Source organism: Fimicolochytrium jonesii (assembly GCF_025526975.1).
Source record: "Fimicolochytrium jonesii strain JEL569 chromosome Unknown EV422scaffold_27, whole genome shotgun sequence".
Taxonomy (NCBI): domain Eukaryota; kingdom Fungi; phylum Chytridiomycota; class Chytridiomycetes; order Spizellomycetales; family Powellomycetaceae; genus Fimicolochytrium; species Fimicolochytrium jonesii.
Genome location: NW_026515694.1, coordinates 331028 through 355030, shown reverse-complemented (window position 1 = coordinate 355030; position 24003 = coordinate 331028). Strand labels below are relative to the sequence as shown.

The 24003-nt window shown below is 51.9% G+C and overlaps 8 protein-coding genes across 8 annotated transcripts; 4 read left to right on the top strand and 4 right to left on the bottom strand.

Moving 5' to 3' along the window:
* Positions 1–98: 98 nt before the first annotated feature.
* Positions 99–490, bottom strand: EV422DRAFT_570644 (uncharacterized protein; the record flags this gene model as incomplete). Its single annotated transcript, XM_053072895.1, has 2 exons — positions 99–249; positions 336–490. 2 exons carry the CDS (start codon positions 488–490, stop codon positions 99–101), a joined length of 306 nt encoding a protein of 101 aa, XP_052922570.1.
* A 1633-nt stretch (positions 491–2123) lies between these two features.
* On the top strand, positions 2124–4290 carry EV422DRAFT_220313 (uncharacterized protein). The gene is made up of 3 exons (XM_053065461.1): positions 2124–2489; positions 2566–4059; positions 4126–4290. The coding sequence occupies exons 1-3, from the start codon at positions 2268–2270 to the stop codon at positions 4204–4206; spliced, it is 1797 nt and encodes a 598-aa protein (XP_052922569.1). The 5' UTR covers positions 2124–2267; the 3' UTR covers positions 4207–4290.
* Positions 4291–4355: 65 nt separating this feature from the next.
* On the top strand, positions 4356–7485 carry EV422DRAFT_220310 (uncharacterized protein). The gene is made up of 2 exons (XM_053065460.1): positions 4356–6764; positions 7196–7485. Exons 1-2 carry the CDS (start codon positions 4440–4442, stop codon positions 7196–7198), a joined length of 2328 nt encoding a protein of 775 aa, XP_052922568.1. The 5' UTR covers positions 4356–4439; the 3' UTR covers positions 7199–7485.
* A 423-nt stretch (positions 7486–7908) lies between these two features.
* Positions 7909–9483, top strand: EV422DRAFT_541352 (uncharacterized protein). Its single transcript, XM_053071196.1, has one exon. It carries the CDS (start codon positions 8096–8098, stop codon positions 9419–9421), a length of 1326 nt encoding a protein of 441 aa, XP_052922567.1. The 5' UTR covers positions 7909–8095; the 3' UTR covers positions 9422–9483.
* Positions 9484–13346, bottom strand: EV422DRAFT_541347 (uncharacterized protein). Its single transcript, XM_053071195.1, has 16 exons — positions 12923–13346; positions 12679–12861; positions 12481–12580; positions 12244–12390; positions 12101–12177; positions 11864–12040; positions 11684–11800; positions 11267–11626; positions 11070–11209; positions 10742–11000; positions 10555–10683; positions 10338–10487; positions 10138–10269; positions 9884–10054; positions 9736–9809; positions 9484–9669 (listed from the first exon to the last, which is right to left on the bottom strand). The coding sequence occupies exons 1-16, from the start codon at positions 13139–13141 to the stop codon at positions 9570–9572; spliced, it is 2535 nt and encodes an 844-aa protein (XP_052922566.1). The 5' UTR covers positions 13142–13346; the 3' UTR covers positions 9484–9569.
* Positions 13347–13456: 110 nt separating this feature from the next.
* EV422DRAFT_622547 (uncharacterized protein) lies at positions 13457–18348 on the bottom strand. Its single transcript, XM_053074174.1, has 12 exons — positions 17770–18348; positions 16607–17681; positions 16388–16540; positions 16213–16254; positions 15945–16142; positions 15710–15852; positions 15275–15588; positions 15077–15180; positions 14922–15005; positions 14431–14853; positions 13901–14364; positions 13457–13789 (listed from the first exon to the last, which is right to left on the bottom strand). The coding sequence occupies exons 1-12, from the start codon at positions 18289–18291 to the stop codon at positions 13595–13597; spliced, it is 3717 nt and encodes a 1238-aa protein (XP_052922565.1). The 5' UTR covers positions 18292–18348; the 3' UTR covers positions 13457–13594.
* A 467-nt stretch (positions 18349–18815) lies between these two features.
* Positions 18816–19646, top strand: EV422DRAFT_499952 (centrin-1; the record flags this gene model as incomplete). Its single annotated transcript, XM_053068112.1, has 5 exons — positions 18816–18957; positions 19033–19143; positions 19206–19291; positions 19352–19441; positions 19503–19646. 5 exons carry the CDS (start codon positions 18816–18818, stop codon positions 19644–19646), a joined length of 573 nt encoding a protein of 190 aa, XP_052922564.1.
* Positions 19647–19926: 280 nt separating this feature from the next.
* EV422DRAFT_484644 (uncharacterized protein) lies at positions 19927–23592 on the bottom strand (the record flags this gene model as incomplete). Its single annotated transcript, XM_053067357.1, has 1 exon — positions 19927–23592. A coding segment is annotated over one exon (3666 nt), but the record flags the coding sequence as incomplete, so codon positions are not given.
* Between the last annotated feature and the right edge of the window lie 411 nt (positions 23593–24003).

Here is a 24003-nt window from a genome sequence, read left to right as displayed (position 1 = left end):
TGGCGGGGTCAATCTATTGTGAATACGCCAAGTTCTGAACACTTGTATATATATATACACCACATCCGAACATATGCGATGGAAGTGCCCCGACGCCCCTACTTGATGACAACATATCGCACATCAGACGCCCGCATATTTGCCGCCGGGTACGTTCCCAAAGGCGTGGCCAGCTCGTCCACCATAAAGACATCGTCTGGTTCTCCTCTGGTCACGGTCCCGCCCCTCAGAACGCCGCTTACTTTCGTGCTGAAAACGATCGCAGAAAGAGTTACAATACGCGTTCCAAAGTAAGTGGCCGGATACACTGTTGCCGTGTGATGCCGCTCACTTACCCTCCATACATGACAATGTCAGCAGCCTTTGGTTGTTGCGCGAGGCCGGTCCAAAAGCTAAGGGATGCGATTCTTTGACGCTCGCGGAGAGCGTTCAGTGATATCGTTTCCTCGTTGGTTTCATCCGCGGAAGGGAGTTCGTTTGGCTTCGACATGATATGCTGCTCCGCTCGGCTTGCCACTCAGGGCTCTGGATGGCGAGTGTTTCCGGTCAGAAATGGGTTCAGCGGGTGTAGCGCAAGGCAATTCGCAACGGGGAAACACAGGCGATCACCAGAATCCTCCGACTCCCCACGCGTGTTCGTCCCATTCGGAAACTCCCAGAACTCCCACGCCCATGGCTGCTTTGCTCGAGCCACGAACGAAGCAAACGATAGACACTTTCAGCAACGGCGTTGGAGGCTTCGGAAAATACAGGTCTCGCAGTCAACAAAGCCATTCGCAAAGATGCCGGTAATTGAGGGAAAGGCGAGGGTTGCATGTGCATTCTTAGCCGTCTTCGGGGCTGCCTGATATTGATGGTCTGGAGCTTTTCTAATATCTCATATTCCAGCAGACGTCCGGCCATCCCCCAGCCAGGCCCACCTCTCCTCCCACCGCCGTCCGTTCCACCATCGCTTCTGTTGCAGATTTTCCCCCACAACCGCCTCACGGATCCGAAAACCTAGCAAAACTGCGGGAGTTACTCAACCAACCGCTGCGCGTGACCATAAGCGACGGCCGCACTTTTGCAGGCTACTTTCTCTGTGTCGACAAACAGCGAAATGTCATACTAGGGGGCACCGAGGAGTCGAAAGGCCCGGAAACCAGGAGTGTTGGAATGGTGATGATTCCGGGAGCTCATCTCGTGAAGGTTGAGGTGCAAGGCGAGAGTGCATACACCTGAGCCAACATGACGAACAGGGATGCATGAGCCTTTTCCAAACGAGAAATCACGCCCTATGAAGTAACCGATCGGAAAGCGCCCGTTCGGACATTTCCGCTGTTCAGTGGTGCGCACGACGTGTTGAGTGCTTCCTGAGCTGTGTCCGAACAATGGCAGTCGAGTCGAAGTGCGGGCGGATACCTAGCAAGGCTACCTCCCAGGCTGATGATGTCGTACCGTCTGGAAGTTCGCGCCTGCGTATTTCCTGACATCCTCCGCATCGCGGACGGTGTCCACCACGTCGAGCGCCTCATCAATGTTAATCGGTACCCGGGGACACACACATGCCGCGGTTCCGTTCTTCACCACCGCATCACAAGCACCCTATGGGGTTTAGACGCCGCTCAAGTCATAGAGCGTTGTATAGTCAACGTTAGTTAGCTCCCAGCGAGTTGAAGACGACGACATTTGATATTAGTCGGCCACCGGAAAACGGTGGATGAGGGTGTGCTTCTCTGGAAGCAAGGGCTGGGATAGGACGTTAGACGTTGGGATACGGAGAGGTTGCTCCGAACTCCATATAGAACCGGTCCGCCAAACATTCTTCTCGCAAATGAGAGTAGTTTTTTGTTTTGTTCACAAGTGTGTATCAAGGCAGCAGAATATCATGTAGCAATGCCCGTCTTCGCTCAGTAGCAATACCATCATTGGCGTTCTTGCTGGAATATGACCAGGACTTTCTCACATCCCCCCGACCTTCTCCGATGAAGTCTGCAGGAGCGGTTTAGGCTTGAAGCCAGTGTATGCATAATGCATACGTCCGGGGAGGATTTGTTTAGCGGCGTCGTCCGGCTCGTCCGGACTCGATCGTCCCCCTTGCGAGAGACGCGTTCATGTCCAGCTTGTCCATGCTGAAGTTGCGGTGCTGCTGGACCTGGCATTCAGCATGGCCTGCCAAAAATGCAAGACCCATGGTCGCTGTTCTGCTCACCTTCAGCTGCCGTCCTGTTATACCGTCGTCCCCTTTGATCCCGCTGGTCCTACCAATTCTTTGATTATCAAACGTCATGGCAGCCAATCCGCTCATCTCGACCCAAGATCCAAGCGGACTTGGGAGCCTCGGAGTGTCACTCGCGTCTCTTGAAGCCAGCTTCAATGCTGCCACTGCTCTGCTCAACAGAGCGAGGGGACATCGTCAGCTTCCAGAGGCACAGCAACGGCAAGGCAAACGACCTGAGGAGCCTGGGAACCCTTCGGCAAGTCGGCCTTTGGCTGCGCAAGAGGCTTCGGTAAGCGCCTTCTCATGTAAAACGACCTTCTAACGGTATCCCAGACTGACCGAAGCTCCCCGCAAAAGGGACGCAGGTTCTGCAAGGCGAGCAGCGAGTAAGCGCCCAGTCGTCTCTTCTGCAGGCTTCTCTGGAGGATTTTCGAAAAAAGTTTGCGAACCCGTTTCCCGCGGTGCTGTCAGACAGCGCATCGATAAATGACAGGGAAAACTCAACGGTCCAGGAAGTTGCCGGAAAGGGAAGGCCACGGACATCAGAAGAAACAATGGAAACGGTCACTGTGAAAGGCGCCGCAGGGTCAGGCGGGCATTTGGGCGGAGACGTTTCCATCCTGGAGGCCGCATCAGTGTCGGTGCCCAACAAATTGGCCGATCTCTTTCCCGCGCGAGGAACAACCGCTTCGAGTGCCTTGAAAGTTCCATCTGCGAAAACGCACCCGGCACCATTCACAAACACAGGCACAAGTCGCCGAGATACCACATCTTTGATACCAAAAACGCAAAATCCCACAAAGGCGAACCTGCACAAACGTCATGCAGACCCCTCGCAAACTATCGCGTCGTTGGATCCGAGAAAGATAGATGAGGAAGTCAAGACTTTGGACGCTTTGCAGGATAGAATCCACGCAATCAATCAAAAGCTGCTACGGCAGCAACTTGCAGTTGCCAATGATCAGAGCAATGCTGTGCAGCAGCAAATCATGAAGCAAATTACGCATCTACATGATATGCAAGAGAAGCAGGCGGAATGGCAAATGCTGCATATGAAAAAGCTTCAGACTTTGATGAGCGTCGAGATTGTTCCAGGCAACGTCCAGGCGGCAGCGACACAGCCACGAGCGGGAAAACTACCGCTTCCACCCGACTCTGAGTCTATTGCTCGTAGAGATGCGGAGCCTTCCAATGCTCCACGTGTGAATGATGGGCCAAACAATGCGCAAACTGTGGGGACCCAGTCAGGACCAGGGCCCAGCCAGGATTTGAAGGATCAGCTACGAGCCATCCACGAAGATTTGCGAAAGTACATCACGACCACTACTGCAGGAGCCATTCACGGTCCAGAACTGCCAGTGCCAAAAGCGGTGGCTGACGAAGGAACGTCGACGGAACTTGATCGGCAAGCGAATCTGGTTGGGCGGATTGCGACGGCGCTGGACGATCTTGCCGGTATTCACTCTACACTGGGTTGGTCGCCCCTTGACGAGGTTTTGACAGCACGGTTTCCATCGACCAATGCTGGGCCAAGAGCGCGGGCTGAGGAGCTTGAGGTCGATACTGCCACACCGAAGGCAGCGCGGCCAGGTGCGCGCCCCATTTCGCAAAGTCTGAATACCGTGGAAGACAACTTCAGCTACACCCGTGTAGCCAGTGCTCTACGGGATCTGAGGCAGAAAACCCTTGCAATCCTTGGTGATGATCACAAGCCATCATTTGGACCTGCTGACTTCCCAATAAAGCCAACGTTTGGCGAGGTCAGCCAGCGGGCACCGGATGGATTTGATGAGCCAGACGATCACGAGCGTATCAGAGCTGCTGTGCATCAGAGAATCCTGCAGCTAACAAAGGGAAAGGTGCGTTATCTTGCAAATGCACTTCCGCGGGTTGGAGGCTGACTCGAAAGCAGGACATATCCACAGACCATCCGTTCAACAATTACAATCAAAGCGCTCGGACCAAGGCTCCAATACCTCCTAAGGAGCAACCTGCACATTACGTGACGCCTTCCATACCAGCAGCCGAGCCAGCTGCAAAACCTCGCGCCATTCTGCTACCCAGAAATAGTTCGGGAGACATCCAATCCAGCTCCTTTAGTCGCATCCCCGGCGGGAAGGAGAACGATTTCGGGAATCGCACGAAGAGGTATTGAGCATGCGACATTTCTTCGTTGCCAACTGATAGAACACTGATTCATGTGTGGTACCTTAGTCGCCCTCGGCCGATCGGCAGCTCGATGTCAGTATCAGCAGCGAAGGCCCTTGGCAAAGCACCTACTGCAGGGGTCAGGGGTCGGCCAGAAACCAGAATTCATCCTCCCGGCATGCTGACACGCACCCATCACAGCGAGCACGGTCTTAGTCACAGTTTACAAGATTTAAGGTCTGTCAAGGCGTCCGAGCACCATTCAGGTTCTCCGACAAAACGACCGCCGAACTTCTACAACGTCAGATTATCAAATGCTCCCGTCTTCCTTCGTCGTACGTCTTTGCGACCGCCGAATCTCCAAAACCTTGTCAAGCCACCTGAAAGGGTGCAGCAACGTCCGATACACAGTGCCCTGAAGGTTTCGACCAAGCCCCCTCCGGTCCCGAGACCTGCACAGAAGCCGGTGAGAAGTGCCCCAGTAACGTCGATATCCTCTCAGACACATGCCATGCCCGATGTTTCGGCTCAGTGGATGTTCCCGGAGAACAGAGGGATGCCCCATCATCGCTCCATCCTTACCTTCGATGAAGCCGTGCAAACGCATTCGCCTTACGTTGAAGATACTACACAAGTGACTCCCGATGAGACAGATTCTGTCGACGTCTCGGCGATCAGCATGGTCGACGCGGCGAATCAAACCGTTTTGATGGGACCTTCTGCCGACGCTACTGTCCAATGTGGGAGCCCACTTAGGTCGCCCGAGAAACCTTCTGGTGCAGAAAACTACGGCACGGATCCAGGCGCACCGCCGCTTCGCCAGTCCAATCCGGCCGAACTGCGTGACGCTATGTGGCGCATCGTGCGGACTGAGCTGGGCAAAACTAAACGGGAGCTGTTGAAGCAGCTCAGCATCAGTCGGCAGGCTGACTCCCGGGTCAGCGCTTTCGAGGAACGGTTGGCTCAGTGGGTCCAGGCTGAGGTGCTTGTTACGGAGCGAAGCACCGCTACCATCAAGATTAGTCCTGGGAAGGCAGATGTAGCGACGGAGACGGTGCGGCCTGTAAAAAGCCCTCCTCCGATGAGAATGGATGCCGCAACGGAGACGGTGCAGCCAGTTGAAATGACTCCACCACAAAAGCAGAGGCCGCTTGCATCTAAACCGAAGCCTGATCGGGATCGCATGGTTGGTGCAATCGCTGATGAGATACTGAACAGCGCGGTGAATGCGGAGAGCCGGGTTGTCGCTCGGGAAGCTGTGCACATTCCTCGGTCGCAGCCGCCAGGTTCCCCTGCGGCCGTAAACGTGAGCCTTGATGGGCTAGCCAACGCGTTCATGCGGGAAGGTATCAGCATGGAAATCCGGAACGTTGTAGCTCAGGCTATGGAGTCAGGAGCGCGCAAAGTTGAGTCAGCCACCTCGATCACACCTTCCCCTCCACCTCCACCTGCATCCCCACCTCCCGCTCCTCCTGCACCTCCTCTTGCCGCACCACCATCAGAACCCCAACTTCCTGCTTTTGATCCTGAACGCATCCTTGAGCAGCAAGCCGCGAAACATGCTGCACTGCTTGCGGAAGTACACCTCGCTCGAAAGGAGGCTGAGGACCGATTACGGACGTCGCAGAACGAAGAACGGGAATGGAGAATGCGACAAGAGAATCATATGCGGGAACTGGAGACACAACTGAGGATATCGCAGGCGATCGGCAACAAGCCCGAGACCGAACGCATCATTGTGCTGGACAATAGACGGGACAGGTCACCGCTCCCGCAGCCAGTGATGCAGACTCGACGAGAAAGGTCACCGCCCCCGCAGCCAGTGGTGCAGACTCGACGAGAAAGGTCACCGCTATTGGCGGAGCGGGAGCGCAACGAGCCCTTGACAATGCATCCCCTGGATGGAAGGACAACAACCGATCATGCATCGCTTCAACGACGTCCTCCTCCCTCGGAGCCAGCGCAGGATACACTCGCTGTAGATGACGCCCAGTGCATTGCGGACGAAGAGCATTGGCGTCGTCTGAAGGAAATGGAGGCCGAGCTGATGACCCTACGAGAGCTCAAGTCTCGAGATCCACTTCAATCTACGTACCATGTCGGAAGGCGCTCAATGCAGTCGGATAAGGTCGATCTTGAGAAGAAAGCTTATCAGCAGGCCGAAGCGGAGAGGGCACTGATGGCGGCAGAAGCCCAAGAAGAGCGCAGGCAACGTGAGAAGATGGAAGCCAAGGAAAGGATGCTTCTGCGGGAGAAGGAGCAGGTTGCACGCGACATCAGAATGAATGAAAACATGCTTGCTTCTAGAAGCCTGCAGGATGCGGACAAGGCGGGAACGGAGAGGTTGATTCGGATGGAGGAGGAGGCTACAAGGCAGCTGCTCGAAGAGGAAGAGCGCATTCGCAAACTGAGAAAGGTGCAGCGGGTGAAGGAGGACGAACCTCCTCGAATGCAGCACACTAGTCCGGTGGTCCCGGCCGCACAACAATCTCCTGCCCGGACATGGCAGCTGCGTCCGCCCCCTGTCAAGGCAGTGGTACCGGAAACGGAAGAAACACCTTCAAGCCAGGTAAGTACCTAATGTGAACGACCTAAGGACTTATATAGGATATCTTCGCTGACAGTTTGAATCTCTTAGCCCACTTCTAAGGGGACGTCAACGAACCCAAGCTCATCTAAGCCGTCAGGGTCGGCGGTATCCATAGAGACTAGCTCACTAGGTCTGACTACCATGTCCATGATGATGTCGGAAGGGGAGGTTCTTTCGCAATTTCTGAGGTAACGGTGCGGTAAGACACATCACAGTGTTCTTCATGACTGCTTACATGGTCTCTACTCGTTTTGCAGTGAGGGCGAAGCCGCTGCAGTTCCACACGGCCGAATACCCGCAACAGTTCAGCCCAAGTCGCAAGAGGTATCATATGCCTTTTCATCATCTCGGGACTCTTCGACAGGATTCGGTTTGATCCCGGAAGTGTCGCCATCCCTGAGATATCAGGACCAGTACTTCATCGAACCCTTGATATTACCGCAACAGACCGCACGCCCGACATCGGATACGAGCGCGGGCGAACAGCTGTCGTCGGGCGAAGTCCAGGGGCTCCAGGTCTCGCTTTCCAACAGTTCGGCGGACATCTCACGTCGATCTGGGGCTCTGGTGCCGATTGACGAATCATCCGCGGAAGGCGTGATTGTGCTGGATGCAGCTGGTCGGCCGCGTAGAGGCCAACTTAGCGACCTGTCATCGAGCCCTTCCCAGCCGTCGAGAGGCGACGGGGGCACACCGCTGACGTTTTCGTCTTTGAGCTTCAGTTCACATGAGTTTAGCAGTTGAAGAGTGAGATTATCTTGCAACGCTTTCTGTGGGGCACATTCACCGGCACATGATTATCGCATGTACAGGCTTTGCGAGCAATTTGAATTGCTACGTATCTATTCTTAATACTGTATCATGAAGCGGATGATAAAAAGCTGAGGGATGTTGTGAGAGTTGGAAAAACGACGCGCGAGGATGAGTCAGTTCACCCTAAGCTCCCCGTCAGTCCGAATGTCCTGGTCTCCCTGTCTCCTGGTGCCAGTCAACAACAACGACGAACCGAGCATGGTGACGTGGGAAACCCGCAATTTGCAACCTCTCTTGTAAACGGAGTCGCCCATCCCCGCCGCTTCCCTGTATCGATTCACAGTGCAATCGATCCTCCGCTCGCTATTTTGGACTTTCTCTGTTCACCATCTTGGAGATCAACCATGGACGACATTGTGAAACGGGCTCAGAGCTCCCAAGACCTGGAGCTCGAGGCCTTGCGGAAAGAACTGCCCTACCTCAAGTCCCTCGCAGGGCCCACCCTCGCCCAATTGACGTCCTCCGGCCAAGACCCTCTTGCTCTGTTAAGTCCCTTCCACAATACGATACCCTACCTGAAAATCCTGCTCGCACGCGCAACCGCCGTTTCCTTATTGGATGTGGACCAGATCATCTTGCTGCTACAATGCTGCAATTCGTTTGCAGAGCTATTCAACGTTGCACACATTCGCCTTATTCCAACTCTTATGGCTGAGTTTGGAAACTCAGTCGTTGGGCTGGCGACAAAAGCCAAATCGCAAATCCTGGCCGTTTCACCACTCCGTATCGCTTGCCTCAGGTGGTCAGCTCCAAACGGCGACGGCGAAATCTATTTGACCAGCATCCATCAACTGCTGTGCAAAACTTGTCTCCTCGCCAACGCACCACGCCTCGCTCTGATTGTGCTGGATAACGACATCGAGAGTATTGATCCGGCCGCTTTCGATACCACCATTCAATCCTTCCTGCTCTACCATTATTATGGTGGCATGATATACACTGCTCTCCACCAATACAAGCGCGCCCTCCAATTCTTCACATTATGCATCACCGCGCCTGGACACATCGCCTCGGCGATACAAGTCGAAGCCCACCGAAAGTACATCCTAGTTTCCCTCCTGGCGCACGGAAAGGTGATGCCTCTGCCAAAGTATATGAGCTCGGCGTTCGAGAAAGCGGTGAAAGATCTTTCGGAACCGTATCTAGAGTTTTCACTAGCGTATCAATCCTCGAACACTGCGCGTGTCCAGGCGGAATACCAAACGGCTTTGCAACACTTTACCGCACATGGAAATGGAGGATTGGCGGCGCAGTGCGTGCAAGCGTTGACACGCCGAAGCATTCAGCAACTGACGCAGACATATTTAACAATGTCACTGAGCGATATTGCAAAGTCGGTCGGATTGCAGACGCCTGCGGAGGCTGAACGAAATATTCTGGAGATGGTCGAGAACGATCAGGTGTTAGCTACCATAAGCCAACGGGATCAGGGGATCATCTCCTTCCAAGATGGGGCCGAAAAGTACAACGATTTGCACACTATGAAAACGCTGGAGGGCAACATTGCTCGCGCGATCGCAATGTCAGAGGAGATCACGGGCTTGGATCGTTCCATAGAGAAAAGCAAGGAATTCCTGACGAAGTCTCAATCTGGCGGGGATAGAGGGCCAGCAGCATCCGGCTCCGGAGTTGGGGATGACGAAATGTTTGACATGCCATGGCGAGATTGATGTTTCAATGTATTTTTGATGATATGAAGCCAGGGCGAGAATGCCGTCGATTACATATACATATTTCGCATGCGAGGGAGGGAGGGAGGGGGAGTGTTCAAAATTGTACTGAGCTGATTCCTGTGGCGAATGAATACATGTCGTTCATTCAGAGATAAACTTGGCGCACATCTTGATGCGCGAACGTAAGGCCGCACGTTGGACACTTGCGTTGCCGTGACGTGACTTGGTGATCGATGCAGTCCTTGCTGCGAATTGATAATGTGAGCTGACTGCTGTGGCGTCCGTTTTGCAACAACTGCCTTGAACCATACCAAAATGTGTGCATGCATTTCAGTAGCACATGAGATTTCAGATTCGTTACGCAGCTGCTGCACCGAAGCAGCATCTAAATGGAAAACCAAGTTAGCGCTCTGTTCGCGCGATCACATCCATAATTCAACCCAACGCCGATAAACGTACCCGCAATTGCTCCAATTCCTTCGACGTGCTCGAGTCCGCAGGCGTGGTGGGCTCCACTTTGCGTTGCTTCTCCATCTTCTTTTGCAACACCATGACCCGCTCTTCGGCTTGGCGTCGAGCCTGTGCCTCCGTTTCTTGTGCTGCTATCCGTTTCTTCAGCAATGTTGACACCTGTCATGGAGAACGATGTTTACCATAGCGTCGCTATCAATCCAAGGACTTGGCGGTCCAGAGTCGCCCGTGCATCCACTCACATTCTCATATTTGGCAGTCCATTGCCGCTCCACGTCCTTATACTGCGCTAGCTGCCGCATGAAGTCTGCCTCTTTTCTCGTTTGTTGCTCGAAGAAACTTTTATGCGCAACCACTTCCCGCTCCAAAGTGTGCTGCGCGGGGACGTACATAGGTTTTGATAAGATGTCAACCAGATATGTTTACCGAGCCCATTACGAACCAGCTGTTGTGACAGATTCTTCTCCCGTTGCTCAAGGACATTGATGTGGTCGAGCTGCTTCTCCGCCTGTTTCCGCAACGCGATGATGAGGTTTCCGCTCGTCAACTGATCCTTCGACATCATTGCGCATTTCTGGTCGAATTTTGTCCTCTACAAGGCAAAAGGCGTCTCAATTCAGCAGCTCATGCGGAAAAGTTCTAACTGAGCTAAATCTTACTTCTGCAACCAGGCGAAGAATATGATCCTCCTTCTCCGATGAGTTGAGCACCTTCCGGGTACATTGTTCCTCGAGCTCTGTCCACGCTGCACCTAATTGATCGAACTCTTCCGCTAGCCGAGCCTCCGTCTGTGATTCGAATTTAGATCTGAATCAGCTCCACAGCAAGACCGTGTTCCTTACATACCTTCTTCAAGGTCTCCAACGCCAGCGTTTTCTGCTCTAGATCCTTTTCTAACTGCTCTACCCGGCCAACCAGTTTTTTGGTCGGGTCGGAATCTGGATTCGCATCTCCAAACCACCGTCGATATTTGTCCAGATTAGACTGTAGACTCTCTAAATCGTGCCGATAACTGCGTCGATCGCTATCGGAATTTCTCGTGTCGGAATATCGGTCTCGCGATTGAGTTTCGTTTTCCAGTGAACGTATTCGCGACTGGGCATCCCTGTTGACAGAAAAATGGGTGTCAGCATCGCCGCCCGCCGAATCTCATTTCGCCAATGACATGACATACTTCAGCCGCTGTCGCAAGTCCGCCAACGGATTCCCCTCCGGATTCTCTTCGAAGAAAAGGAGAAGAGCTTTGTCTCCAAGATTTGCCGCCAGGTGTAATTTCAATCTTAGAATGTCGGCCTCTAAGCATGTAATCCTGTCCTACAAAAACCTGTCAGATCCCTCGTTTGCAACGCCGCCTTCAGAGATGGGCCGTACTTTTCTGGCGTTGGCAAGAACCCTGATCTCCTGTAGTTGAGCAATCTCGACATTGTCTTTGGCACACCGTAAATCCAGATTGTGCTGCAGCTGATCCCGGTTTCCGCGAACCCGTGTCAAATCACTCTCAAGTCTACGCATCTCCGTTTCCAACACTTTTCGTCTGGTGATATGCTCGGCTTCCAGTTCTTCGGCAAACTTCGTCCGCTCCGCTCGATATTCCTCAATCTCCCCGGTCATTCTTTCCAGCCGCTGTTTGAGGACCTCGTTTTCACTAAGATGATACTTATATTCCTCCTCAAGGTTTCGATAAATATGGGACTCTCGGATCTGATCGTCGTGCAGCGATCTATTTGAATACTGAACAATCCCATAAGTACTTGCGCTATAAAACATGCAGCGCTCAATTGCAAATACCTTCAAGTGAGTCTGATCCAGTTCCTCCATCAGTTTTCTTTTTTCAGCGCTCAATTTTGCTATTTCTACCGACCGCAACTCAGAAATCGCGGCCATCGATTCATCGTCAGGATCTGCCTGGAGTTACAATCACGATCAGTATACGGATTTTATATGAAGGATTTCAAATAATCAACGAACCGGACGGGGCTTGTCGTCAACGGAATCCACGTGCTCTTTAGCGCCATTTGAACTGGTGCTGATTCGATCCAGCTTTCGTTCCAGTTTCATGGCGCGATTGGAAGCTTCCGAAAGATCCATTTTGAGGTCTTTCACCAGTCGTTCCCGTTTGTGGAGTTCGCTTTCCAACGTCCGATTCTGCCGGTTCATCATTTGAGTTAGTTCCAAGCTCAATGAGGACAAGGTGACCCTACACACCTGTGCGGAGAGCGTATGCAGCTTTGCTTGTAACCCATCCAAGTCCGCCTTCTCACTTAATGGTCGCGTAACGGAACCTAGAAATAGGAAAAAATTTGAGAATCTGGTTCTTTTTGAGTTGCTGTCCGTTTTTGTTGACGTACCATGCGATGCGGTAGCATCAACACGCTTGAGCAATGCTGCGAGAACCTCGTTTGTCGCGCTCCACTTTTCTTTCAGGAAAAGGTCCACATCCTCCTCTGGGAAACGAGGCTCCGCTATGACTTCCAGTAAAGCAGACGGTGCTGATTCTATGGTAACGTGTCGCCGGGATTTAGTTGAACATCCGGCGTGGGCGTGGACTGCTATAACAGCTGCATGTATCCCATAAATTGATTTACCTCCTTCTGCTTCGACGCGAGAACCTGCTTTCAGCCCATTTACACTTCCGATTTCGTGGTCTTCCAGACGCTGTAAAAACGCTTGCACATCTTCAAACACCTAGCGCAATGTCGCATCAGAATTGCCATCCCTATTCGTATCGCAGATTATTCCTCCTCCTGCACTCAGAACGCAACGCTGAAAAAAAACGATCGTACCTTGTGTACATAGTGATTTGCTACAGCAAGGCTCGATTCGTAAAAATGCTGTCGCTCTTCCAATTTCTCTATTTTCTCAGAAGCAGCCGCACTCTCGCGCTTATAATGTTGCATTTGCCGCCATATCGCTAGCTTTTGGTAGTTCAGGACATTGGAACCTGCTATCCCGCCATCCGGATCTTCCTAAAAGGATCCTATTAAGCAACTTGCTGGCAGAGACTCGGACGAAGAAACTACGGCGTACTTCTGCTTCGGACTCTAGCTTTGCTGCAACATCCCCCGAGCGGCGACGCCCACGATTGTCCGCCTCGATGCTCGCTGGATCGACACGTAAAGCTTGGTCCAGGAAGTTGCTGCTATTGTTTAACCGTTTAGAAGGATATGGATGTTCGGAAGCAGCCTCTCCTTCCTCTGCAATCACAGGCCGCTTGCGATCTTCTCGACTAGCCCGGAAATCAGTCATGCCCAGTAAGCTGCTGGAGAGCGGTGTGTAATCTCAAGCACGTCGACGGTTGTTCTCGGAACTGAAGCGACGTGATGCAACGGGAGTCCTAAGTAATACAGTATATACGTCTGGCAGCCTCAGCAGGTTCACGAAGATTTACGTTGGGCGAATCCGCATAGGGCTTGCTTGCAGCAGTTCAAGCTGGCATGTGCACTCGCTCGAGTTCCGGCCGAGGGTAAGTCACTGGTTTTATGAGAGCAGCACATTACTAACATGCTACGTAACAACGCGGTGGCATGACTGACGGACATCGACAGCGCGGAACTGTTTTGCCCCGACGATGCTCGCTCGCTATTGCCTGACAAACATTTTGCCAAGGGATTGGTACACATAAGAATAAGACCGATGCACAATAGGTACAGTACAGTATCCCCTCAGCTCCCCTTCCCTCTGTAACAGCTACGGAAGGGTTTAGTTCCACACCCACACACCGTCCCAGTTCTCGGGCACGACAACGGCGCCATCAATTATCAGCCTGCACCGTTCTCCCATGACTGTAGATGGGGCGTCTCCGGTAAGGGCAATGGCCTTCCGAAAATGGTGCAAAGCCCCAGAAAAGTTTTGAGCCCTGTACTCGGATAGCCCAAGCTCATAGCAAATGAGAGCCTAAAACAGAGAAGGTTTGGTCCAGAGTCCATTCGAGAATGAAGAGTAGAATTGAAAAGTCGCAAGGGAAACAAGACGTTGAACATCGCATCGGTAGACGGGTGGACTTACCGTCAAAGTGCTTTGCTCCAATCGTGCATCAGAGGGGGCTAGGACCTGATGAATGAGCATCGCTTTGGGTTTCTCCGTCAGTTCACTGCTTGATGGGAGCTTGACCGAGAAGGCGTTGTTTTCAGGAGGACCATCAGGTTGACGGCGGTCTGGCAAATACACCGCGTCCAGCTCTCTGATGTGAAAATGCCCAGTTACCAACTGCTTCGTTCTGTCGCATATGATCAAAGTTGGTGCAGAACCGCTCGGCTGATCAGGCACGCTGACTTGAGAAGCGAACCCCACAGACTGTGCAAAGGAGGACGATGGTTGCTGTAAGGGCATAGCAGCTGACATCCGTGCTTGTTGTGCCACAAGAGCAACTGGAGGTGGGGCGTTGTTGTCGATTGCACTGGCCGGAGGCAGGACAGTACTCATGTAGACTTTCGTCAGCTCATGTAATGCGTTTGCGGTTTTGACACCATCTGTAAAGTAAACTCGATAAATCTAGCGAATCAGAGACAGAGCCCAACAATGAAAAGCCACCATACCGCCAACCAATAGATACTCCAATCTAGGTGGCTTGCCTACGCATCCCGTGACGACACTGTCCGTAGCGATCACCAAACCCATCTTCAACGGCGGAATAGCTCTGGCACTTCTCTCCTTTGCGGAGGTGTTGCGTGCAACAACGCTCGCTTTGGCTGTCATCAGATTGCTCGGTGCTCGTTCCATTCCTTGTCGATCTGAGAGCTGACCAAATATGCTGCCTCTTGGAAGCTGCTGCGAAAGCGAATGCGGCAGCAGCACGCCCGTGTTCACAGGCTGCATGGAAGCTTTATGTACTTCCTGAACACGTGATATGATTTTCAGGGCCGAAGTGACTGATGCAACGGCGTTGACGGAGGCCGTCTCCCCAAACGGCGCTCCGAAAACTGCGGTCGCGCTCGTCGCTGTAATCGATGAGAGAAGCCCTGCAAGGAGAAAATGAGCGTCAAGATCAGGGTTGCTCAGATCACCTTACGGCAAGAAGGCGACGAACCATTCCCATCTTCCACCTCATCTATGACGGGTTGCGTGTACGCACTCAATGTCGAAATAACGCTCGAGTCTACGCCTCGATCAACTGCAAGGCTTTGATGGTCAGTGTCGTCGCATCCCTCGTCTTATTCTTGAACAGCTACGAACATCACATACCTTCTTGTACTTCAATCGACAGGACTGACGCTTGCTGTTCCTTCCCTTTCAAAGCCGATCGATTACCGCTCAAGGTTTGCCTTGCAACATCGTAAGGAAGATATCTGGGGATCGAAGTGACATGTAAGATTGGGGAGACAGTCAACTTTCAGTCGTATGTCGGGAGACACTGTTGTGCGCCATACGAAGCAAACATACCGTGTAAGGGATTCAATCAATGACCTCTCCTCGCCAACAAGTTCGATGACGACAACAACGCCGACCGAATCCGACTCTGCCTTAGCAATAGTGTAATCCAACAAAATTGTCCGGTTGCTTTCATCATCGTCCTCATCGTAGGAAACGGGCGGCAAGAATGGATAGCGTGCCCCATATGCCGGGTTCCCCGTCTCGTAAACAGATCGAATGTCATCGATCAGCTCTGAGTTGTCTCCGAGCCATGTATCGTATGTGGAGAGATTCAGAACGCTCATGTCCGCCAGTGAGAGGGTTTCGTGGTGATTTATCGATACCTGATAGTCTCGAAAATCGAGTTTCAAGTCCAAATATAGTACGGAATCCATTCAACAAGGTGAGCCACGAGCGGGAGAGGGCGCATGTATGTCTGAGACGATGCGTGATATCTTCTCTCACCAATTTCCCGTTGAGATCAAGCATGATGATCGTCAGAGGATTGCATTCTGCACCTTTGATCAAAGCATCTCTCTGAGCTAACAACATCTGGATCTTTATTTGCATCGCCTTCATGGCCATTGTTTTGTCGAGCATCCCACCGGCTGATCAGGACGAAGCAAAGGAAAATCTCAGTTCCAATGTACGCAACATCTTGCCTCTCCCCAGTTCTTCAGATGATGCACTCGGGGCATACCTAATGCTGAGAAGCTCCCAAGCAGTAGCTCATCTTCCTTTCCGAATACGGAAGGATCAGGGAGCTTGTTTATGATTTGTATAACTCCAATGACCTGGTTCCCCCTCCCGCTACTGCGCATGGGCATGCACAATATGTTGCGCGTATGAAATCCGGTTTTTAGGTCAATCTCTCGATTGAATCGCCCGTCTTTGTACGCTATGTTCACAAATCGAAATAGAATGAGTAATCCATGAGTCTAGCTGGCATGGAATTTATGCATGCGTACCATTTGGTATATTCAGAATCTTTCCTGTCGTCGCAACATAGCCTGTCAGGATAGATGACACGACATGTCTCAGTGTTCATTCCGGAAGATCCAACGGTAGAATTCTGTCTTTAACTCCACCGTCCTTGTGTCATGGAGAACGCTGCCGTCGGGATATCCACGGTCGCGTGCTTACCAGCGATGCCTTTATTCATCGGAATTCTGATCTCTTGCGTTCCTTGCGCGACTGATGTCCAAAGCTCCTCCTTATCTCGATCCAAAAGAAATAAGGAGCACCGTTCCGCCTGCAGGAGATCCTTCACAGTGTGCATAATCACGGGCATCAAGTCTGTTTTGCATAATCGTAAATCATTTGTCCCATTCCGAAAAGGCTCGGGGAAATGGTGGTGCTAACCATTGAGATCGGCATCGGAAGTCATGACTGAGGCATTATCCAGCAGAGTCTTCAGGTCCGCCGTTTGGTGAACGACAAGTTGCTCCGTGCCTCCTGTGTTCACCATGAACATCGTCGCCACACTCGCCAGCGTCTTTGCTACAAATTCATCCTCCGTTGTGAAAAATGGTGGCGTGTCTGCCCCAGTCTTATTGATGAGCTCGATAATACCGACTAAACCACCGGGACTACCCGGAAAGTGGACTCCGGCCAGCGCCTTGGTCGATAAGATCGGGACTGTCAGTATACATTGTACGTCAAGTTTATCGTACGCAGGATCGAGTATTTCGTTTTCCGAGAAGGTATTGGAGTCGGATGTAGTTCCTGTCGCCGCGTTGTTAGCGGATGTATGATCGTAAGTTGATTTGACGTTGTACAGATTGACCACCTCGTAATTGAGGAGAGTAGACCCTGCATAGAGCCTCTGAACAGGGATCCGATCTGGATGAGGCGCCGTCGTTCCTGGCCTTGACGCTGGTGTTCGGGTTCTCGGTGTCATTGACACTAATTCACTCACACCGCCGGCTTGTTGACGTTTAGGCTGATCTCTCCATGTGCTTTCGATCACTTTCGCTTCATTGGAGGCCTGGTCTATGACATACAATGTCGCTTGCGCTGCGCAGACTGTCGCTTGAGCCCGTTCATATATGCGTATCAGTGCAGTCTCAACATCTGCGCCTTCCGAAACGGTTTGAGCGAGTGTTTCCATGATCTGATGAAGATTGCGGACTCGGGAGCTCAAGTAGCTCATAAGAGCACCGTCCGAATTCGAGGACTTGGTCTCGGGAGGATGCGCCGGCGCTTTGAATCCCACCGCTTTCCTTGATCTCTCCCCTTGTCTCCCACAGGGCTGCGCGGCCTGCACTATGTTATCTTCTGAGGTGTGTAGCAGCTTGGAGTACAAGTTCAAGTTGATTCCTCCTCTTTGCATTCCAGCATCCTTCGCTGGGACATCGGGATGCGCAATACCAGGCGGTTTCTTGCCTCTGCCGATCGAATATTTGCTGGGAAGGATTTCGGGATGTACGGTGGGCATCTGTTATAGAGTTTGAAACTTGGTTAGGGCCTCCTCTTGACTACCGGGATGCTGTTGAGGGAGATATGCACTTTTGGTAGATATATACCTGAGCAAGACCGGTAGCTGCATCCCCCAGCTTGAGGTTCAGCCATGTGCATATTGAGTCGACCTGACTTTCTCCACATCTGGCGACGAGTCCACGGAGGAGACTATTCCTCTGGGCGTCCGGCATGGCATCGAATGCGCCCCACATCGACTGAATGAACTCGTTCTGAGTGGGTTGTTGTACTATGGCACTCGGAATGGAGGAGTCATATCCGGAGAGAGGCGAAAAGTTGCTGAATGGCGCAACTTTGAATGTTAGGCGCGGTATCTGCTTTTGATCTAGAGTGCCAATCTGAGAAGAAGTCAAATGCACACCGGTGGATGCGCCGCCGGAGAGCGGACGTAGTTTATTGTTTGCCAAAGGTGCATTTGGCTTTGCTGCACCTGCTGCCATTATTGTTGAGTAGGCGGAGGAATGCTCACGCCGCCGCGGGTGATGGGAATGCTGGCCTTTCGACTGCGAGCGGGCTGATGCCGGACTGACACTAATGTTGTCGTTGAAGAGGGAGGCTTGTCGCATCATGCTTGCAGGTTGATGTTTGGGACGTCGGCCACGGCGAGGGTCACCCGCAAGTTCAACCGATATTTTCCCACTGTCAAAGTCGCGAAAAACGCGCTGTCAGATTTTCGCAACGAAGGGCCGACATCATATACGTATTGTACGCTGGCCCGGACGTCTCCCTGCAGGAAGGTGCATGAATGCGATAGCCACCAAGTTTTGCATAAAGGGCAAGGGCCACGGTAACTTCTGGAAAACGCGCAGCGCAGTTCCTGCCGCTATTCTCTTCCGGAACACCTTCACGACCTTCACGGAGCTTCACACAATACAACATGTCTCGAAGAGGGTCCATCCTTGCGGCGTTGTCCCGGCCGAAGTTGGGGGAAATCTGCGAAATACCATCCCAGCTCAATCGTACAACATCAGGTGCTCAAATACGGCAACAACGACCACCATCCTCTGCACTGCTCCCTGTCTGCGATGAGCAAGAGACAGTCGCTGGATCTACCTTCACTTTGAGCAGTACAAAGTTGAGTCGCATCAGCGGGATGAATTCTATCGACTCCCACTTGGGAGAAAGTTACGCTGCGAGTACTGCTGGAAGTGTCCAGCTTCCTTCCGAGAACAAGAAGCAAATTATAGCAAATGCAACAAGGAAGAGGGTGGAGCTAACATTTGAGCAAAAGCAAGGTACTCAAATGCAACATCACTGGCCCAATACGATACGCAACTATTCCTAACCTCCGGAGTTCTTCGTCACCCCAGCCATTCGAGATGTTTTCAATCTGTTCGACACGGATGGCTCTGGTGACGTAGACGTCACAGAACTTCAAATTCTCATGCGCGCACTTGGGCTAGATCCTCGACCCGGTGAAGGTAAGGCGTAGCTCTCGAGTCTCGTCCGCCTTATAACCAATGATATTGAAATAGCACTTCAGCTGAGCAGTTAGCAGCGACCTTTGACACTGGAGGGGCTGCAACCCTGGATTTCGAGGAATTTTTGAGATTGATGGCAGTAAAAATGGTACATGCGACGTTACGTTTGATTTCTCTCAACCTATTCTTATTCCGAGAGGCCGAGTAGAGCGAGAAGGACAGCAGGGAACACATGAAACAGAGCTTCAATATTTTTGATGGGGAGCAGCGTGGGAAGTTTGGGGTTAAGGATTTGAAGGTAATGTCCATCGTGATCAGCAGATAGGATTCGCTCATGTAAGCGTTAATGAGGACAACAGAGAATAGCAAAAGAATTAGGAGAGGAACCAACGGACATGGAACTACAACTAATGCTGAGCGAATGTGATGCTGATGGTGACGGCGAAATCAACTTTGAAGATTGGGTCCGCATAATGTCTAAATCCGTAAGTTTACTTACCTAGTTCACGTTTTGTCCTCGCAAGCGTCGTTGTCCTTCAAACGAACAGCTAATATCATGCAATCAGAGCATCTAAATACGAATTCGTCGGAACTTTTGCGGAGCTTCTGTAGATTCTGAAATGCAGCCTCATATAGTACATTTGTATGTAGCTTTGTTAACGGTCCCAAGAAGACGTATGTACATTATATAGATACACGGAAAACAGTGCTCTTAGGTTATCAAGAATCCTCGACATGTGTGGAAATGAGTTGGTCTCCCCCATTGCCGGAGTTACTCCACTGCTCGATAGCACGACCCTGGATATGAACACAAGCCATGGACTTCAAATAACTGGCCGGGAACGAGGAATCGGTGGCGGGATAACGTGTAGATTCCTTCCGACCATGCCCGTATAGTGGCGCTCCGCCTTTTTGGATATATCCGACATCTGCAACCAAAAGACAATCGGAAGCCCCCACCGTAGCACTTCGGAAGAAGATTCGAATCGACGTGGATCTGAATGCGGGAAGAACCAGAGTGGCTGGATAAACACCGAAGGTGCTCAATTGATCAGGGTCCAGCCTGTTCTCTGGACTAATGATCTCTTCGATCGATGGAGATACACCGGTTCCTCCTGGCGTATGCTTGATGTACAGTATCCAGCTGAACTTCATGTCCCGTGGCGTCTGGTTCTCGATGTTGATAACTTTGCTATAGGCTTCCGTGTCAATCAGCTCCTGCATCTGATCGTCCGTCATATCGCTTCGCGGGTATGGATAGAGTCGAACGCCATCCGTACTACCGAATGTAAGGCTATTCAGGCGTGTTCCAAAGTTCACGCGCGGGAGCACGTCAACGGAATTCTTTGGCTTTGCGACCAGATGAGCCCCAAAAAATCGAACCGGAAGTCCCACAACGCCCAGCCGAATGGGAATCGATAGGGACGGCCAGCCTCTCACGTCGCACATGAGATTGTCTTCGTAGAGGCCCACAAGATTATTGTAGGATGTAACGCGAATCTGAACGGTGCCCCATGGTCCGATTGTTCCGTTGGTCGGCGAGGAATGAAATGCCGCCCCGCGACCCTCACGTAGCAATTCATCCATTCGTTTGATCAGCCGCCTGACTTCTTTGATTTCCGAGATGTATTGTACACCGGTTTTCGAACTGAACCCTAGAGGCTCGTCGTAGCTTAGCGGCAGGAGGGGGTTCGATCCACTGAGTTGACCAGTAGCTTGCCCGACGCCCGATTTGAGGCTCCGCCCATCTCCATCCTGCTGACCGAGAGGCCCCTCAGGTGGATTGGTTGCCCTGTATTTCTGTACGGCCACTTGGAAAGGGGCGCTGATCGCAGAGCGGTTGTGTATAGTCAATGTGCTATGGCGCTCCGCGAATATCGGACAGTCCATGCCGAAGTCGAACGACAGAGAACCTAAAGCATCTTCTGAGACAGCAGCTAAAACAGGTTCTGAAGATTGGATATGGAAAGTCAGATTGATACCAAAAACTTCAAGGTCCATAGTGATTTCGACGACACCATCCGACTCGACCATTCCATCGATCTGGCACGCGAATGTTTTATTCAGTTCGCCAACAATGTGTGCGACGACTCGCACTTTGATGTCCACCGATTGACCGCCCGGAATGCAGCCCGTTTGCGGTTCGAAGGACACGCTGCATTCGGAAGATTGCAACCCGATCCATTTGAATCCGGCTGCCAGAAGGGATTCATTCTCGATAGTGACTTGATACTCGCATGGTACGCCGACGAATCCCGACAGCGCATTGTGAGGACAGAGGATTTTTGCTTTGGGTGTCTGAGCTTGAGCTCTGATCTCAACGGCCCCCACTGCCACGCTCCTCCCAGAGAAGCTCTCCGCCACGGGCTGGGTTTTGCTGGTTGCCGCGGAGAAGTTGCGTTCTACTGACAAGGGCACGATAGGCTCCCCGTCGTCGACAACGACACACTCCAACACTGCACGCAAGTCCTGATACCATGTGGGTACACATGTCATACTGATGATTTGTGTGGAGTTTGGTGCAAGTAGCCCCTGGGATGGTTCGTAAGACATATAGCAGTCATTCTGCTTTTTCTCAGGACTGTGCCTATAAACTCTCGCGCGCCATTGCAAGGGTATCGGTGCACGGCTGACCAGAGGCACATCGATCTTCTTCGAGGATCCTAGTCGCATAAGACCAAAATCAACGACAGGCAGCGCAAAATTCAAGGCTCCCGGCGCCAGTGCCACTTCGGCAATCACTGGTATCCGCACCGTAGGTCCATTGGCAATTTTGCAAGCCAGAGTTCCCTTTACTGTGCCAGGGAAGAGTCCTATGAATTGCATCTTAGCTTTCGCACAAGCTGCTGCATTCAGGACCCCTGAAGCCGGGGAGACACCGATATGCATGGTATTCTCATTCACATCTTCCACCTCCCATGAAAAAGTAATCGGAGATGCACTTTCGTTAGTGATGTGAAAATCCGCTGTGTATGTCGACCCTGTGAAGAGTGTGTCCGGCACCTGAAGTATTTCCGGGGTGATGTGTACGCGGAAAGGAACGCTTTGACTTGTGCATCGCAGCCACAGAGCTGAGCCATAACTTCGCTTGCGGGCGTCCTGACTGGATTTGGGACTGACCGTCTTCCGCCGATCGCTGTGCAGCAGGTGCAGAGCACAAACAACGTCAAAGCACTTGAACGTTTCCGGCGTGAAGGCAATCTTGAAAACCGTGTCCTCGTGAGGGGCCAGCCACCCTCTTGAGGGGATAACCTGGAACTCAGAGTTTCCATGGAGCAGGTCGCTCGCGCTCATCTTGTCGGGGGGTACATCAAATACGTCCCAGGAATAGGGCAAACGTATCATTGACTCGTTGTGAATAGTTACCGAGTATGTCGTCGTCGCTTGCAGATTCTGTGCTCCGAAAGGGATGTAGGCGTCATAGTTGAGAAGATTTCCAATCGTTGCGCCTTCCGCCTCAATGACCTCGTCGGCGCATTCGATCTTCTTGACTTTCAGGCGGGGGTTCTGAGCCATGCCTCTCAGGGGCATGTCTGTCACGATGCAGTTGTCACACACCAACTTGAACAGAGACTCATCCGATCTACCCTGAGGAAACTCTTCCGGATTCAAACCCGGAGGAGAGTAGCGAACAATGAGCTGACATGTTTCTCCCTTCTTGAGACACAAGAACGTGGGGAAAATTTCGAACAGAGAACTTGTGGTGCTTCCGTACTTTTCCATATCGCCCATAGCATCGAATACGGTGAAAGGGTCCACTTTTACGTGCTCCGGAACAATAAGGAATCGGCCTGGTCCTCCTTCATTTTTTACTTCCCAAACTCGCAGATTTGCAAACCCCGCTCGACTTGGGCCGAAGTCCAAGATGCCCGGTAAAGTCAGCGACGGGGGCTCTCTTTGCGCAATGAAAGGAATCGTAAATATGTTCCCTGTTTCAGTCGAAACAATGAAGCTTTCCCGACAAGTAGCCAGTGAAGTCGGCTTAAAAGAGACCCGATACCGCAAGCTCATCCCGGGCGCAACTAGTCCGTTGATTCCATGATCGGCAGGTGCGGAAATCAGACTGATCGCAAACACAGGTGATCGAGTATAAGGTGGCGGCGCACTCAGGCGAAAGCGGCGTGATTGACTAGATACGTTTTTGATAATCACTTCTTTCTCATAAACGTTTCCTGGTGCGTAATCCGTGAAGAAGACCGTAGCAGGCATGGAGAGAATGGGAGAATCCGTCATGTGTCTCCCATCTTCGGCAGCTTTAGAACCTGCGGCAACCAGACACTGACTTCTCTCCTTCGAGAGCCATTTTCTATCTATTCCAGGAGGTTTGAATACCGATATCTCCCTTGTTTCAGAAGCAGTTCGTTTCATGAAACGCCGTTTTATGTGGAATCTCGGATTTGGAAGGAATGCAAATCGAGATTCAATACGTGCGAGAATCTTGAGCTCCTCATCGGTGTAAGGGTGCATGGAGTTCGAAATGAGGACCGGATGTTCCTTGACGGGCTCGAGGTGCTTGTTTTGTACACTCAAAGAATTGGCATCTATTTCCAGGATGCCCGGGACTTCCAGTTCAGGGGCCACAAGCTTGGTGGCTTGCCACAAGATTCCAGCGTTGCTGTCCGTTCTTTCTACGTGGAACCGGTAGATAGGGTACGAAAAGCGTCGATCCTGAGGCCCATTTGACGACCATCTTCCTACAATCATGCTATTGGATGCATGACTGGCGCCCGCATCCTCGAAGGTTTTGCTCTCATCTGGATCCACTGCCGAGCTTCCCGGGACAACGTGTTGGTGCGATCGGAGTTCATCAATCGATGGAATGTCCAGGCTTATTGTCTCACGCTTTTCGGTCCCCGGTTT

What these genes read in the sequence shown, in the direction of transcription:
- EV422DRAFT_541352 (XM_053071196.1), top strand. Translation starts at nt 8,096, where the DNA reads ATGGACGACATTGTGAAACGGGCTCAGAGCTCCCAAGACCTGGAGCTC.
- EV422DRAFT_220310 (XM_053065460.1), top strand. Translation starts at nt 4,440, where the DNA reads ATGTCAGTATCAGCAGCGAAGGCCCTTGGCAAAGCACCTACTGCAGGG.
- EV422DRAFT_220313 (XM_053065461.1), top strand. Translation starts at nt 2,268, where the DNA reads ATGGCAGCCAATCCGCTCATCTCGACCCAAGATCCAAGCGGACTTGGG. An exon ending in TGGCTGCGCAAGAGGCTTCG is followed by an intron (nt 2,490 to 2,565) that starts GTAAGCGCCTTC and finishes AAAGGGACGCAG; the next exon opens with GTTCTGCAAGGCGAGCAGCG. An exon ending in TGCAGCTAACAAAGGGAAAG is followed by an intron (nt 4,060 to 4,125) that starts GTGCGTTATCTT and finishes ACATATCCACAG; the next exon opens with ACCATCCGTTCAACAATTAC.
- EV422DRAFT_541347 (XM_053071195.1), bottom strand. Translation starts at nt 13,141, where the DNA reads ATGACTGATTTCCGGGCTAGTCGAGAAGATCGCAAGCGGCCTGTGATT. An exon ending in AGAATCTGTCACAACAGCTG is followed by an intron (nt 10,270 to 10,337) that starts GTTCGTAATGGG and finishes GTCCCCGCGCAG; the next exon opens with CACACTTTGGAGCGGGAAGT. An exon ending in AGGAATTGGAGCAATTGCGG is followed by an intron (nt 9,810 to 9,883) that starts GTACGTTTATCG and finishes TTTTCCATTTAG; the next exon opens with ATGCTGCTTCGGTGCAGCAG.
- EV422DRAFT_622547 (XM_053074174.1), bottom strand. Translation starts at nt 18,291, where the DNA reads ATGATGCGACAAGCCTCCCTCTTCAACGACAACATTAGTGTCAGTCCG. An exon ending in TTGATCTCAACGGGAAATTG is followed by an intron (nt 15,589 to 15,709) that starts GTGAGAGAAGAT and finishes CGAGACTATCAG; the next exon opens with GTATCGATAAATCACCACGA. An exon ending in TGGAGCAAAGCACTTTGACG is followed by an intron (nt 13,790 to 13,900) that starts GTAAGTCCACCC and finishes TCTCTGTTTTAG; the next exon opens with GCTCTCATTTGCTATGAGCT.